The 15,595-nt window shown below is 42.6% G+C and overlaps 1 protein-coding gene and 1 long non-coding RNA gene across 3 annotated transcripts; both read right to left on the reverse strand.

Annotated features, from left to right (window-relative positions):
- Positions 1–1,506: 1,506 nt before the first annotated feature.
- On the reverse strand, positions 1,507–6,091 carry gpr37l1a (G protein-coupled receptor 37 like 1a). 2 transcript variants are annotated; one of them, XM_064965793.1, is made up of 2 exons: positions 5,509–6,091; positions 1,507–4,234 (listed from the first exon to the last, which is right to left on the reverse strand). In XM_064965793.1, exons 1-2 carry the CDS (start codon positions 5,911–5,913, stop codon positions 3,263–3,265), a joined length of 1,377 nt encoding a protein of 458 aa, XP_064821865.1. In that variant the 5' UTR covers positions 5,914–6,091; the 3' UTR covers positions 1,507–3,262. The 2 variants fall into 2 exon arrangements, with proteins under 2 accessions (XP_064821865.1, XP_064821864.1); XM_064965792.1 differs by having other exon boundaries at positions 5,245–6,091.
- A 1,329-nt stretch (positions 6,092–7,420) lies between these two features.
- On the reverse strand, positions 7,421–14,920 carry LOC135539726 (uncharacterized). The gene is made up of 2 exons (XR_010455662.1): positions 14,659–14,920; positions 7,421–9,464 (listed from the first exon to the last, which is right to left on the reverse strand). It is a non-coding gene; the product is annotated as an uncharacterized LOC135539726 (long non-coding RNA).
- Between the last annotated feature and the right edge of the window lie 675 nt (positions 14,921–15,595).

A 15,595-nucleotide genomic window follows, 5' to 3' on the forward strand; every position in this document is an offset into this window, starting at 1 on the left:
AAGATCCCTCTTTCATTTCATAGACAGCTTGTGTCACTGAACTTGTCTCAATCACACGATTTCCCTTCACAGCTGAGAAGGAGCTTTACTGCGATGCAGTGGGTAACTGTGGCCTTTCTCAACACAGACGGCACATTTTAGACACTGGCTGCCTCTCAATGGTCAAAAACCGTCTCCCTCTCCTAATCTCCTTTCCTTAATCTGCACTGACGAGAACGAGCTGGACAGGTGAATGTACATTCACAGTTGGCACCCCACCATACTGCGTTCACCTGTCCTGTCCCATTAGACCATTCCCTTTTCAGAAGTCGGTACTGAAACCATGCTCTTCGTTCATACCCTTGCTAATGTGAAAGCACCGATTAGATCAAAGCTTTATGGTGGATTCTCTACTCTGACCTATTGGAGAGCTAGGAGAAACCATCTCCATGTTGTTGTCCACTCAAGTGCTTCCCAAGCTGTTTCTCACCCAGACTGGTTCCTAACTGGCTAGAACCTGTTCACTTGGTGTGTCACCAAAACACTCCGACTGCGTTATGTAGGTCACAGTTCCAATACTATGTGTCAACTGTGCCCTCCTCATCCTGGCTTTCATTGCTGCGCTTTGTCACCTTAGCCTACTTCAAGAGTCACTTCAGCCCCACCTCGCTTCATCTCGGATGCAGATCAGGTTTGAAAACCTTGTCTGATGAGAAAAGTAAGCAGTCTGAGAGAGCGATAAGGCCTCTCATTTTAATGAACCTTCCCAATTATGCAGCCTCAGACACTCAATGGTGGCTTGGTAGACAGAGGAGAATTTCATGCGCAGCAAAAAACGGAACGTCTGGCCCGAACAAACAAGAGACCAGACCAAAAAAGGCCCCTCATTCGTCGTCATGGGAACCACAGGGCAACTGAAGGGTTTGGGAAAGTGCGGGTTGTTTTGGTCGCCTAGTGCCCCCTTTTTCCCTCATTCTTCCCTCTCTCCCCTCGTCTCCCTCTCTTGGTTCTGTTTGGTGACTGCGAGGGGGACTTCAATGTGACGGTACCATGGCAACTCCCCCGGTGGTTGGACATTGATATGCAGTGAGGGGACTGGGACTGGGGAGAGGGCTGAGGAACAATGCTCTCCTTATGAGAGTCCCCCCCCCCTCTCAGGCCCAGGCAGAACTAAGTGGGAGGACAAATATTTCAGCTCAGGGAGCCGAGACGCAACACATAAGACAGGGTCGACCAGCCGAAGGATCCTCACCGTCAATGTCCTCTGTGCTGTTAGTGTGTGTGTGAGAGGGATGATGGATGAGGATATGTGTCTGTGACAGAGAATGTGTGTACTTGTGTGTGTATGCATCCGTGTGTGTGCATGTGTGTGCGTGCGTGTGTGTGCGTGTGTGTGTGTGTGTGTGTGTGTGTGTGTGTGTGTGGGCAGACGTGGTGGTCCCTTTAAATTGACAGTGACTTGTTCATGCTCTGATAGATGCTTTCCCTCAGCCATGACTTCCGTGCCAGTAAAAACAAGACCACAGACACTGTCTCACTATTTATTGAGCACTGAATAAAAAAACATACAAAACACCCGCGACTAAATACTACCTCAGATAAACTATGTTAGAATCAAATCAGACATAATTGCAGTAAATTCACAATATAAGAGAATATATACTAATTCCAAAGAAAAACAATGAATTTATTGATAACTTGTTACGACATTCATATGATTTGACTGATCTCTTTTTGAGGAGTGAAAGTTTTCCAGATTGTACACATATATAGACTGAAATACACTGAAACATGTACACTAAAATATTGTTCATTGGGTCCTGCAATCTGAGCAGGTCGAAATTCCAGTATTGTCACATAACAGCAAACCACAATAGATATCAGCATTGTATCAGTCAGATTGTACTCTACACAGATTCACCATTTTGATAGGGATTGGTTAGGTTCTATCTCGACTTACAGTATATCAACATATTGACACAGGAGCCATTGTGTGGACTAGCGGTTACACTAATCGCTTTTAATAATAATAATATTAATAATAATAGTGTTTATCTGTAGAATAGACGTGGTGTAAAATCTGGGCGCTGTGAGTGCTGATAAAGGATCTGTCCATATAATAATATTCAAGTTTGATCCAAAAGGCAAAACTGATCCTAGATCAGCATTCCTTTACTGAGACGCTTGGTGGATAGGGGCCCTGAGCAATGTTCGTAGCTCTGCAGAAGATGCTCAGCAGCACGGTTTTTTGACGGGCAAAACGATGAGACAACCCTGAGCAACACCAACAAACATTACTGGAACAATTCTTAACACACCAGACCATTGATTTGCGCCCACTGTCACATTGCTCTGGAGAGATCCTAGACGACTACACTGTACTGGTTGTTAGTTACCGAGCTAACGGCAAGGTCAATGAATATTTACACCATGTGTAAACAGGCTGTCACCAGCAGTAGTGGGTGTTATGACTGATGTTTGACGGGTACCATTCTACCACATTCCTTCCCTTGTAGATCACTGTGAGATGAGGTGCAGGGGGGTTAGAAGGAGGTTATAGAGGGAACATGTACCCCACGGACACAGTCAGAGGATCCCTCAAAGGCTCTTTCTGTTGTTAATCTCCACTAATACAAACTCAGGAAGTAAAAAAAAAATACACCAAGAATCCAGACCATTATTCACAGCTAAGATAATTGTTTTCTTTTTTTTGTAAGGGATAATGGAATGTCTTTGTTGGTGTTCTTTTTATTATAAGAGAGTATAGAAAACTAGTTTTTAAAAAAAGCTGAGAGAAGTTTATGGCAGTTGATTCAGCTCTCTTCTAGCTTTCAGCTCCACCACTACAATTGATATGTTGTCTCGTGTCATAATGGTTAAGTTATCTTCATAACTTAACTCGCAGCTGGGAGGGATTGAAGACAACCAAAGCCCTAGTCAAGAGTTCCTCAAGTAGTCATAACCATAATTCTCTCAAAACCAATGACCTCAAAATCATAAAAAGTGGGCATTAAGCAGGAAGTCGCCCCCTATGCATGATGTCAACAGTGTCGCGGCTACCTTTCATCTCAATAGTCTTCTTGGTAAAATAAAGGTCAAATAAGTCACTCTTTAAAGACCCAGCATCATAGAGATCCTTTATCTTCATTCAGTTCAATGCCCAGCACAGCCACCGTGGGCCGAGAGAGGTTGGGGTAAGAGAGCTGGAGGTCTGGAGGTCTAAGGGTAGCTTGGTCACTTTGTGCTCCAATGAAGTGACTCCTGGCTAGTCAGGAAGAGGACCTCAGCAGGGTGTTCCGATGACCATGAGAGAGGAGCTGTCTTTGGCCTTGTCATAGAAGATGGCTGGTGTGGTCCCAGACACAATCGTCAACTTCTCCTCCTTGGTGGAGGACGGAGAGAGTGATGACGGAGAGGAGAGGGAGGTGGAGGCCGCTGTGGCGGTAGTCGAGGAAGACAATGATGAAGAGGCTCCGTCTGGTAGACACTCCTCACAGCAGCAACAACAACAGTCCATGAAGGCCTGGCCCAGTGAACGACACAGACACAGGAACAACACCGGTGTCACCGAGCAACGGACAAACAACAGGAACTGGCCAATCAGAGCCAGCAGGGCCTCAGTTGTCGTGGAGACGGGGTTGGCGATGTAGGCCAGGGCGATGTTACAGACATTCTCGGGGAGGTTACACGCGGCGTAAACGATGGCCAAAGCCACGACCGTAGAACTCAACCTACGCTCTCTCTTCAGCTGCTGCTGCTTCTTAGGAGCGGAGGAGGATGACGATGAAGAAGAGGTGGAGGAGGAGGAAGGGCGTACTCTTTTTCCTCCTACTACTGTGGTTGTCCCCTGTGTCCTCCGTGCCTCTTCAGCGACAACGTGTCTCGTCACCAGCTGACAGGCGAGGGTGAAGAGGAGCGGCAGGCAGAAGTAGCAGCCGAAGCACCACCACATGCGGGCCTCGTGGTAGGTCAGCACCAGCGAGTAGACCGACTCGGGCAGGCTGAGGGAGGGCCTCCGGATACACAGGTCCACCACGAAGCCCCCTGGCTGGACGGAGACCTCCTGGGTGAGCTGCCACAGCAGCAGCTCCGGAGCAGCCAGGACCATGGAGCCGATCCAGACCACAGACAGCTTGGCCAGGATGGACTGGCAGGGCTCCACCCGTGGGGCCTGGGGCTGCGGGCTGGTCGCTGCGTGGAACCGGTCGATGGTCAATGCACACAGGCTGAATGTGGCTACTCCCAGGGAGGTCACCTGGAAGGAGAGGGGTAGAAGAAGGACAGAGGGAGAAACAAGGAAGAAGAGGGGGGAGAGGTGTAGAGAGGGAGGCGAAACAGGCAGAGAAAGTGAAGATGGGAGAGAGGGTTTGAGGGCAAAGAAGGAGAGGAGAGGACAGTGGAAAGGAGAGGGAGAGTGAATGGGATAGATGGAGTGACACTGGTTTCAATACAAGATGTTCATTTGGCAGGTCTTGATGCTGATTCTGAGGCTTCTCTAACCCGCTAAAGAAAAAACTGGGGGAAGCACTACTGCCCCGAATAGATGCCCCAGGAATATGCAAATGTCGTACGCTTGGTTAAAAAGAGCATATAGACTAACATTAGAGCGTCCTGTCTGACCCAGATCCCCTCCTGGATAGAGCTCCTAACAACCTCAATTAGTTAAGCCACCCCACCAGACTATTAGCATGGGGCACTTGTTAGCATAACAATGGGCTAACTACCACAACACAGAGGGGTCTGGCAGACTGGTCTGAAGACAGCTATATACACGGGCAGTGGTGCACATAGTGTAATTACAACTATAAAACACACACATTATAGTGATTAAGTATAGTTTGTGTTTGAAATATATAAATACCCAGACAAGTAGAACAGCCAGAGTTAGGCTAGCACCATCAACCCTGCAAGTGGACTATTTCAGCCCTGATGGCACTAACACAGGGAGTATTCATACTCAAAAATATGTGAATAATATATATAAATAAAAAGATAAGACCTTTTACAATAAGAGTTCTTTGTATCTCTTCATGGACTCTTTATTTATATCTTTGCTGCCTATCACATGTGTACCTAAGTATGAACACTTGTGTGTATGACTGGCCTCGCCCTACTGTTCAATAACGGGAGAACGAGGAGAGCTAGATCCTATGCAGAAATAACGGGCACCTGCGCATGACGCAACAGTTGCATCTCTTTGCGCTTGTGAACGCACACGGCTGAAAGGTCCTCACGTACGTGGACGTTCAATGTGAACTTTTTTACCTCCATGTAAGGCACAATCCGACATGACAGGTCGCCTAGCAACCGTCTCTTGGTGAGCTCGTTGAAGACGACCACCGGCATGCAGAAAAAGAGCACGAGGAAGTCCCAGAACGCAAGGCTGGCCAGGATGCAGTTCCACGCGCTCTTCAGGTAATAGTTGTGCCAAACGATACACATGAGCGCGAGGTTACCGATGATGCCCATAGCGAATAGGATGAGCGCCAGCAGCATCACTGCGTAAGCCCGGTAGGAGCTGTCAGTTACCGGGTAGAGTGGGTTGTGTAGCAGCACCGAACCCTTGGAATCTCTGTCTGGGGTGCTATTGGCCAGGTGTGCATTCTTGGGCGTGGTAAAGTAGCCGTCCGGGTCATACGGTCTGGGGTGTCGGTAGCTGTGGGGAGACTGCTGGTCCCGGTTTCTCGAGCTCCCATCCTTGGCGCCCCGGGGGATTCTCTTTGGGTTTGCGTCTGGTTCCTGCAACAGAGATTCGATATGTCCTCCTCCAATCTGATTCAGATTCACCCCAGTGTCTGACTCTCCGTTCCCAGTGGTTAATACACGTGCTGACCCGTCCCTGTCCTGGCTCCTCAGCGCGGTGTAACCAGAGCCGACATGTCGAGGCTCCGCAGCCCTCAGGAAAAGTACGAACAAAGCAAAAAGCGGAGTCATTTTACCTTGATAGAACGTTCAGAGCAAAGTACGTAAATATTCTGAAAGTGTTGAGCTTGTTTATAAGGGATCACTCCATAAAAGCCTAAATGTATTCACAAATAGTTTCAGAAGCGTATCCAAAAATCCGTCCTCCGGCTGGTCCTGATGTAGAAGTTTTGAGCGTCTGTCTGGCTCCAACAAGCATAGCCGTTATTCACTCATGCCCCGCACATTCAAGAGACCACATCCGCCCTCTGGTGGCCTAGATGGGCGAGACAGACCTCAAGCCAAAGCCAAGTTCAATCAAAGCAAGGCAATTCATCTTGGCCATATTTCCCACAAAAGTGGCAGAAAGCAGGCCTAAACAAAAAACACAAGATCCAGTGGACAGGAGATGGTAGGAAAAATATATTGTTCAAAATAGCCGTTTTAATTGAATATACTTTTTCTTATGTCTTTCTATGGAATGTATTTTATTATAGGCCTACAGATGATTTATTTACGTTAGAGAGATCTTCACACTCCAACAGCGATCTAATTTTCCATGACGACTGGATTATTTCATGATGGGGTTCCATGCAATGCAAACAGCAATCCTGGTCGGCATTTTATGGATGCAGGCCGAAGCCACAGACACCCTGGTAAGAGACAGAGAATAACCTAAATTCCATTGAAGAGTTGGATAGATAGAAGTAGAAAGAGAAAGATGGAGAGGTAGACGGAGAGGTAGACGGAGAGGTAGATAGGGGAGACTGGGGCACAAGGTAACACTTTCAGTCATTTTCTTATTCATGAAAAGGAGATTTGAGTTAGATTGATAATATTTATTATAACAACATACAGTGCCTTCAGAAAGTATTCACACCCTTGACTTTTTTTTTGAAAAGCTGCAGTGTCTTGAGTCAATAAGTATTCAAGCCTTTTGTTATGGCACGCCTAAATAAGTTCAGGAGTGAAAATGTGCTTAAAAAGTCACATCATACTTGCGGGGTGGCAGTTAGCCTAGCGGTTCAGAGTTTGGGGTCACTAACTATAAGGTCGCTGTTTTGAATCGCCGGGCTGACTAGGTGAAAAGTCTGCCAATGTGCCCTTGAGCAACAAGGCACTTAACCCTAGTTGCTCTGGATAAGAGTGTTTGCTAAGTGACAAACACACATATGTTACATAGACCCACTCTCTGTGCAATAATAGTGTTTAACATGATTTTTTAAATGACTACCCCATCTCTGTACCCTCCTACACACCCCCACACACAATTATATGTAAGGTCCCTCAGTCGAGCAGTGAATTTCAAGCACAGATTCATCCACACACACCAGGGAGATTTTCCAAAGAAGGGCACGTGTTGGTGGATGGGTAAAAAAAGGAGACATTGAATATCCCTTTGAGTATGTTGCAGTTATTAATTACACTTTGGATGGCGTATCAATACATCCAGTCACTACAATGATACAGACACCCTTCCTAACTCATTTGCCAGAGAGGAAGGAAACCGCTCAAAATCCCACCATGAGGCCAATGGTGATTTTAAAACAGTTACAGAGTTTAATGGCTGTGATAGGAGATAACAGAGGATGGATCAACAACATTGTAGTTACTTCTATAACATAAATTACAGTGAAAAGAAGGAAGCCTGTGCAGAAGAAAAATATTCCCAAACACGCATCCTGTTTCCAATAAGGCAAAAAGTAATAATGCAAAAAATGTGGCTAAGAAATTCACTTTTTGTCCTGAATACAAAGCGTTATGTTTGGGGCAAATCCAACACAACAAGCATGGTGGTGGGCAGCATCATGTTATGGGTATGCTTGTCATCAGCAAGGACTACGGAGTTATTTGAGGGATATAAAGAAATTGAATAGAGCTAAGCACAGGCAACATACTGGAGGGAAACTTATTTCAGTCTGCTTTCCAACAGACACTGGGAGACAAATTCATATGTCAGCAGGACAATAACCTAAAACACAAGGCCAAATATACACTGGAGTTGCTTACCAAGACAACATTGGCTCGACTTGAAAATGGCTGTCTAGCAATGATCAACAACCAACTCGATAGACCTTGAATCATTTTTTCAAGAATAATTGGCAAATATTGTACAATCAAGGTGTGAACAGCTCTTAAGACTTGTACACACTGCAGGCCTTAATGCTCAAATCAGTTTTGTTTTTCAAATCAGTTGTGGACTACTAACTATACAAACAGAAAGTTACCAGTGACCAAATCAGGTGTGTCTGTTCAGACAGTCACTTGCTGACATGGCTAAACTCGTTGTCATAGTAACGACGTGTGTGGGCGGTGGTGTAGGCTGATTGGTTGTGTTTGCTCGTGCTTCCAATTGCTCAGAAGTTATGTAGCGAGCTAAGGTGACAGCAATGCCTGCCATGGATGTTTTCCAGTTGCTTTTTAATGTAGAAAATTATAATGTAAAAACACTTTTAAAGCCGCAAAGGATAAGATGATCCAACTTTCAAAAACAAATCATGTTTGGCTAACCACAGCATTCAACTAGCCATTTAGCGTTCTAGCACGTTGACTCATTTCTTTGTAAACAATCAACAAGCTATTAAGCTGCCACATCTTCTTGCCATACTGTGAACACGGTAGCCAGTGAGCAACAAGATATGACAAACAACCGTCGAAAGAACACTTCTTGAGGACAAATAAATCAGATTTGACCGCTCAGAAGTCGGTCACGTGGCCGGGAATCAGATTTGTAACAGACTTGGAATGTGGCTTAAAATATCAGATTTCATGTGCTTTTTGGCTGTTCATCAAAGTAGACTTTAATAACATATGCCATTTAGCAGACGCCTTTATCCAAAGCGAACTGTGTACATGGTCAGTCCTTGCATCTATAGCGCTGTCTGTGTAATTGAGAGTGGTTACATTTCTCAATCCCTCAGATTTTTACCAAAAGACGAGCAGGGAGGCATTTTGTTATTGTTTCTACTGCTGATTGCCACTTTAAGAAGTTAAGATGCAGATTAAACACACACCAAAATATGTTACAGATACTATAAAAATGTCCCATCACAGCAAACAATCAATCAAATGTATTTGACAAAAGCCCTTTTTTTAAATAAAAATAATATCCACAGTGGTTACAGAGGGTGCAACAGTTCAACACCTCAGGAGCAAATGTCAGTTGACTTTTCATAGCTGAGCATTCATAGGTTGAGAGAGAGAGAGAGTCGAAACAGCAGGACGGGGACAAGGTTGAAACGGGTATAAAAATACAATTGGTGGAAAAACAATTCCACTCCGATTCCCTTTATGGATGGGTGTATCTTTCAATTCGCTGTTGAATGGCCTGCTCCTTCTCCATTTTCGGGAATACCAGCCCGCTCCCCCAAAGTCATCTTTTATGGTCTTCACTGATCTCACTCGCTGTCAGCTCCATCAGTGGCGTATAGGGGCAGGCCTTGGATGTATACTGATGGATGTGAGCACAATCTAGCTGGGCACTGAGCTCTTTAGTGATGGTCTCGGTGGACCTCTTCTCCACCGCAGTACAGGAACACTGGCACCCAGGGGTCAGTTTGGCATGCTGTACTAACCGTTCTTTCCTGTTGGTAGACAAAATGAAAGCAACTATTAGGCTATAGTTATATTCAAGATTCACTGCATATACTTGAAATTAACAATAGCCTTAGAAATAACATGGATTACACATACAGTGCCTTGCGAAAGTATTCGGCCCCCTTGAACTTTGCGACCTTTTGCCACATTTCAGGCTTCAAACATAAAGATATAAAACTGTATTTTTTTGTGAAGAATCAACAACAAGTGGGACACAATCATGAAGTGGAACGACATTTATTGGATATTTCAAACTTTTTTAACAAATCAAAAACTGAAAAATTGGGCGTGCAAAATTATTCACGATGTAACGGAGGGTCCGTTTTTTCAACTTTTCTCCAATACTATAGAGCCATTACCATGTCGATCAATGCTTGAATAGAAACTTAGTTCACACCCCCGATTTTGAAGTCAACACAGTCCCAGTACTTTTCTTTGTAGCTTGTTTGAATGTTGCGGTTGCGCACATTTGTACGGAATGGGGTGAGTTTACGTTACTTGACTATCTGAGGGGGAAGCTAGCTACAGTAACTACCTAATAACAGGGGTACACAGAGAAACTGTGTTGCAATTTTAGATGAGTTGCTTGCTAAAGTTGTTTGCTGGGGGTGTTACACAAAAAACTTCAGACACAATCAGCTAGTTACCTTCAACTAAAGTTGCAACAAAGTTGTCCAGTGTCTAATGCCAGCCTAGTCAACAACAGTCATGACTGGTTAACGTTACCTCAGGCTCCATTGCATTGACTTTTACTTGACTCCAAAGTCAGCAATGTTGATGATGGTCGGTCCATAAGCTTCGAAATTGCAAGTGGAGGCACAAGCAGAGGGCTTCAACGTAGGCCTATGACTCCTATCCATTCGGAAACTCCCTGTTGCCGCATCGAAAGTGGCCTTCATCGTGAGGTCTGCCTCTGCGTAGTGCTGTCTGCAGATCCTACTAGCTCGAGCTGGCGCTTCCTTCCTCTTCAGGACATGGAGTCACTTCAACAGTTTTGGGTCCTTGGGTAGTTCACAGAGGGATTTCTTTTGGAGCCAATTCATACAGTATACTGTTCATGTTTGAATTACTACTTGATGTTGCCTTCTTCGTTGTCCGCACCTAACCTGACTCTCTTAGATTCACTCTACCCGCTTAAACACAATACCACAGACAATTTGTGGATTCCTGCCAGTGACGCACTGGCGTCAGTCGTTACTATGGCAATTTAAAATGGCGCTGACAAAGGTCATATAAACCTTGTCGACGATCAAAAGACTAAATATAGAGATCTTTTTTTATGTTAAATGCACACGTTTAGTTTTAGTGTATTGAAAACATCTCTTTGCTTAGATTTACTTCCTAAAGTGTTTCCATTCCCCTTTAATGTGTGTTAGCTGTGCTTGTTTCCTTTGAAAGGGGGTCTGGTTGACTAAAACAGCTGTGTATGAGTTAAAAACATGGCATGCTAGCTCCATCCTGGTGGACTAATTCCATGGATAGAGAACAGAAGATCATAGATTTGAATCTAACTGATGCCGTGCCGCAATAAAAAAAAAAAGAAATGTATTTGCAAATCCATTTCCATGTTTCCTATCTGTGCTTGGAATTCAAAACAGTTAACCTAAGCTAGCAGTCTTATTTAAGAAATTTCTCAGAACGTTATTTAAATACCTTCAATGTTAAGAAAACCTACCAGAAAAACGTTCAGGGAACCATAGTAAAAAACTCTCAGGAATTGCCTGCAACCTAAAAATGAATGCTCCCAGAACAGGCAAAATGTTCTCTTCTGTTCTCAGAACGTTTAAAAAACTAACTGTAAACCAAAAACATACTTTCCCAGAACTTCCAAGGAACCAAATATGCTAGCTGGGTATTCTCCATCTTTGTAATGACTCAACTCTCAATGTGTCTCAAGCTGTTGTTGTTGTTGTTAATGTTAAAACATCAAACCTGGAGGGGTTGAAGATGTTGGTATCATAACTTAAGACAATGTCACGCCCTGGCCATAGAGAGGCTTTTTATTCTCTATTTTGGTTAGGTTGTGACTAGGGTGGGCATTATATGTCCTTTTTTCTATGTTTTGTATTTCTATGTCATGGCCTGGTATGGTTCTCAATCAGGGACAGCTGTCTATCGTTTGTCTCTGATTGAAAACCATACTTAGGTACCCTTTTCCCCACCTGTTTTGTGGGAAGTTAATTTTGACTTTGTTCAGGGCACATAGCCCAAAGCTTCACGGTTTGGTTTTGTTCTTTGTTTTGTCGGCATCATTTTTAAATAAAGAAAATGTACGCGTACCATGCTGCACCTTGGTCCAGTCCTTCAGCCAGCCATGACAGACAATGTCTAGGATTTCCCCCTTTTACCTTAAAGATTACTAAAGGAGCTCATATTGTCCCAATATATGAGGCAGCTTTTCCATCTGGGAAGTACTGATTAAATGTAGTTTCGGTAGGGTTCAAGAACAATATCAAATGCTCAAAATAACACTAAGTATGAGTTTAATTTCATTTAATAAGTAGTAAGCCTATCTCCTGTTTCCATAGCATTATGCAGCTTGATGTTCAAGTACAACCCCAGGACAGGACGCTGGTCTGTCGCAGGGAAATGAATCAATAGTTGTTTATAATGGTTTCCTCATGTGTATCATATTGAATTGAATGCATTTGAAGGCAGATAGGGACCCTGTCACCTCATGTAATTACACAATATGACCACACAGAGGCAGTGTAAGATTCTCTCTCTCTCGCTCTCTCAACTAAGGACGCTTGCCACCTGCTAAGGTATGACAGAGAAAGTCATGAGTTGTGTTTGAATAATCATACTAACCGTACTATTTGTGATGGAAATTGAGCATGTAGTATGCTTATTGGACAAGCACTGGACTCTACTTCCATGCTTTTAGGCCCCATAATGCAATTATTCAGAAAATGGGCGTGGATTTAATTTGAGAAAAATGGTGGAAAATATGCAGCCGAAGTCTGACGAGAGTGGATACAAATGTATTGCTTTAACCAATTATGATAAATGTTAAGAAAATGTTGAGCAATGTAATAAAGTAATGACTTTTCAAATGAGTTATGTTACACGTTTTATGTTACACAATTTGTTAGCTACGCTATCCTTACGAACCGCATAACATATCATTATAGCAGTATGTACCGGTATGTTAGCTAGCTATCTAATGTTATTTAGCTACTAATACATTGAACTTCACATCATTCTTAAAGTGGTATAGTCGTTATGCATTCTCAATGGACATTGTTAATAAAGTCGTAAAATGCCTAGCTAGTCATTTGTTATGCTACCAAGCTAGTGGTTGCATAGCAACAGCATCGACTTCCAGGAGACAGATGAAGTGCTAGTACGCTCAACTGAGAGGATACCGTTCATTTACATAATACAAAAATGAACTAATAGTATATAGTATGTAATATATAATTTAGTATTTTTTATTATATTGTATGGGTATTTGAACACATCTATGGTCTTGACTGACATACAATTTATAGTTTTATTCCTGTTACAGAAGATGCCTTCCAAACGTCCAATATTTTCTGTATGCAATAATTTCATGGAGAAATAATATAATAATAATATATCCCATTTAGCAGACGCTTTTGTCCAAAGCGACTTACAAGTCGGCTGGGGCCACTACTTTTACATATAGCCACCATCATCACCTTTATTATGAAAGGGACCTTATTGTAGTTATTTTAGTTAGCACTGTTCTGGCCACTGTTTAATGACCAATGAATCATCAAACCATAGAGAGAAAGGCAGCAGCATCCCTCAGGAGGCAGATGAAAAACAGATCCTGATAAATGACGCACATCTATTTCTATGGGCACAAGCACTGTTCATGACACCAACTGTTCACACCCTTCTTGATGGTGGAGAGAATTTTGCAGGTTTAAAGTTGATTTCCTGCAATTCTACACATGTTGTGATGGGTTTCAAAGAAGCTTTAGCAGTTTTAATGAAAATGTCCTTGCAATTGCATACATTTTGCCATTTGTAATGTGTATTCGTGTGATATTTGAGTGACAAAAACATTACAACAATATCTATGGGCTGAAAAACCCAAATAAAAAAACTTGAGTTGACATGGGCTAGTTGATTTAAATACAAAACCTTGGAGGCTCGTAGACCTTACCCTCTTCAATAGACATACATGGTAATTATGACCACTTCCGGGGGCCGTCCTCCAACCAATCAATGTTTTTGCAATGTGAACTGACATGTTGTCCATCCATTCATAGGATTAGGATCATGCTAACAACAATGTAGTTGATTTTTTTGTTGAAGAACCCCTTTATTGCCGCATCGATCATGTAATGGATGAATGGATGAACGCCTGTGTATTCGAACTGCGCAACACAACGAGAAGGTAAGAAGAAACACTGTCACAAGCAGCTTATTGGTAAGAGTTGGCTTTTACTTAGGGCACCACGAGAGGGAAAGTTCAGCTAACAGGGGCAGCTACAAGGAGCTTACAGAGGTATTTGCACATTACGATGCTTTACTTGCTGAGCATATGGAATTTTGTACCGTCTTCTCTGGGATGTCGAAATCAATTTATCGCAATATCCATTAAGAGTGAGATTAAAAAGAGAGGAGTGATGTATCACATTTTTTCACGCTTGTTCAAGTAGGCTTTCCACTTTTTATTTATTTAGCAAAGGTAATAACAGATCATCACTTCTGACAGGCACAAGCAAAAACTGTTTACATAAATGTTGCAGAAGCCTAGGCACACCAAAACATTAGAGATCTGACATGCTGTATGGAATGAAAACGAGGCGATTTTTCAGTCTGTTCAACTGTAGGCTACTAATAATACAGCCCAAAAGTGAAGGTGTCACAATACCCATAAAACCTAGCGATCAAACAGGGAAATGGTTTGTGGCGTGACATTGTGATAACCATGTAAATCTCTCGGACAAAGTGATTTATCAATATATTCGGCTATATTTACTCTCAGATTAGAAAATCCCAATTGGCATCATACATCATACAAAATCCCAAGTAGACATCATACAAGACTACAAATCCCTGCAAGCACCTTTGCTAACAGGTATTGTGTCAATTTAAAACTTGCACAAGACAGTTCAAAGAATCATCAATTTAAAGAAATGTAGCCACTATATACATTACAAAATGTAGATAACATTAGATATATAGTCCAGAGATTATTACCTTTGCCTCAATTCGGCCGTTTTGTCCAGATCATCCTGGCATTTGTAGTTCCTTATGATAGCTACATTAGCAGCTAATTAGCATTTTATTTTGGGGGGGTAAATACAGGCAAATATATTGATAGAAGTCACCTTGTCCTGGAGAGATTTACACGGTTATCAAAACTTCATGACAGCGTAAGCCTACACGAAACACAAAAATATGGAACCATTTCCTTGTTTGACTGCTAGGTTTTATGGGTATTATGTCATACTGTAGTACTCTATAGCAGCTGCGTACAGTCTATGTGCTCTGTCCATCTGGCCAGGGTAAACAAATTGGTAACATTATGCATTTGAAGTCCATTTGTTTGTCAGGAGAAAATGTCAACATGATCAAATTTGGTTTATATGCAAACTTGGTCCTGGCTTGACCTTTTCAATCAAAAATTATTTACTTGAATTAATCAATCAACATAATAGTGATGACATAGATACATTTTTAATTAGGCCTACAGTTGCATATGCCTGTGCAATGCAAACATGCATAAAGCAAGCTCAGCCCTGTGAGTTATATTGTCCATCAGTTGTTGCCTCTGTCTAGATAGAGGAAACCCCCCTGTTAGTCTAGTCTAAATATAATTCATATAAAAGTATAAGGTTGCTGTAGTTTGACAGGGTTTTCATCCTCCCCAGGGCTTGTTGACCAGAACTTGTTGACCAAACTTATGGTGGCGCTGCTGTAATGGAATGTACAGTGCATTCGGAAAATATTCTCACCCCTTGACTATTCCCACATTTTGTTACGTTACAGCCTTATTCTAAAATTGATTAAATAAAAAATATTCCTCATCAATCAACACACAATACACCCTAATGATAAAGCGAAAATAGGTTTTTAGACATTTTGGAAAATTTATATATACATTTTTTTTAAACTTTACTTAAGAATTCAGACC

This window comes from Oncorhynchus masou, chromosome 5 (assembly GCF_036934945.1).
Source record: "Oncorhynchus masou masou isolate Uvic2021 chromosome 5, UVic_Omas_1.1, whole genome shotgun sequence".
NCBI classification, from domain to species: Eukaryota; Metazoa; Chordata; class Actinopteri; order Salmoniformes; family Salmonidae; genus Oncorhynchus; species Oncorhynchus masou.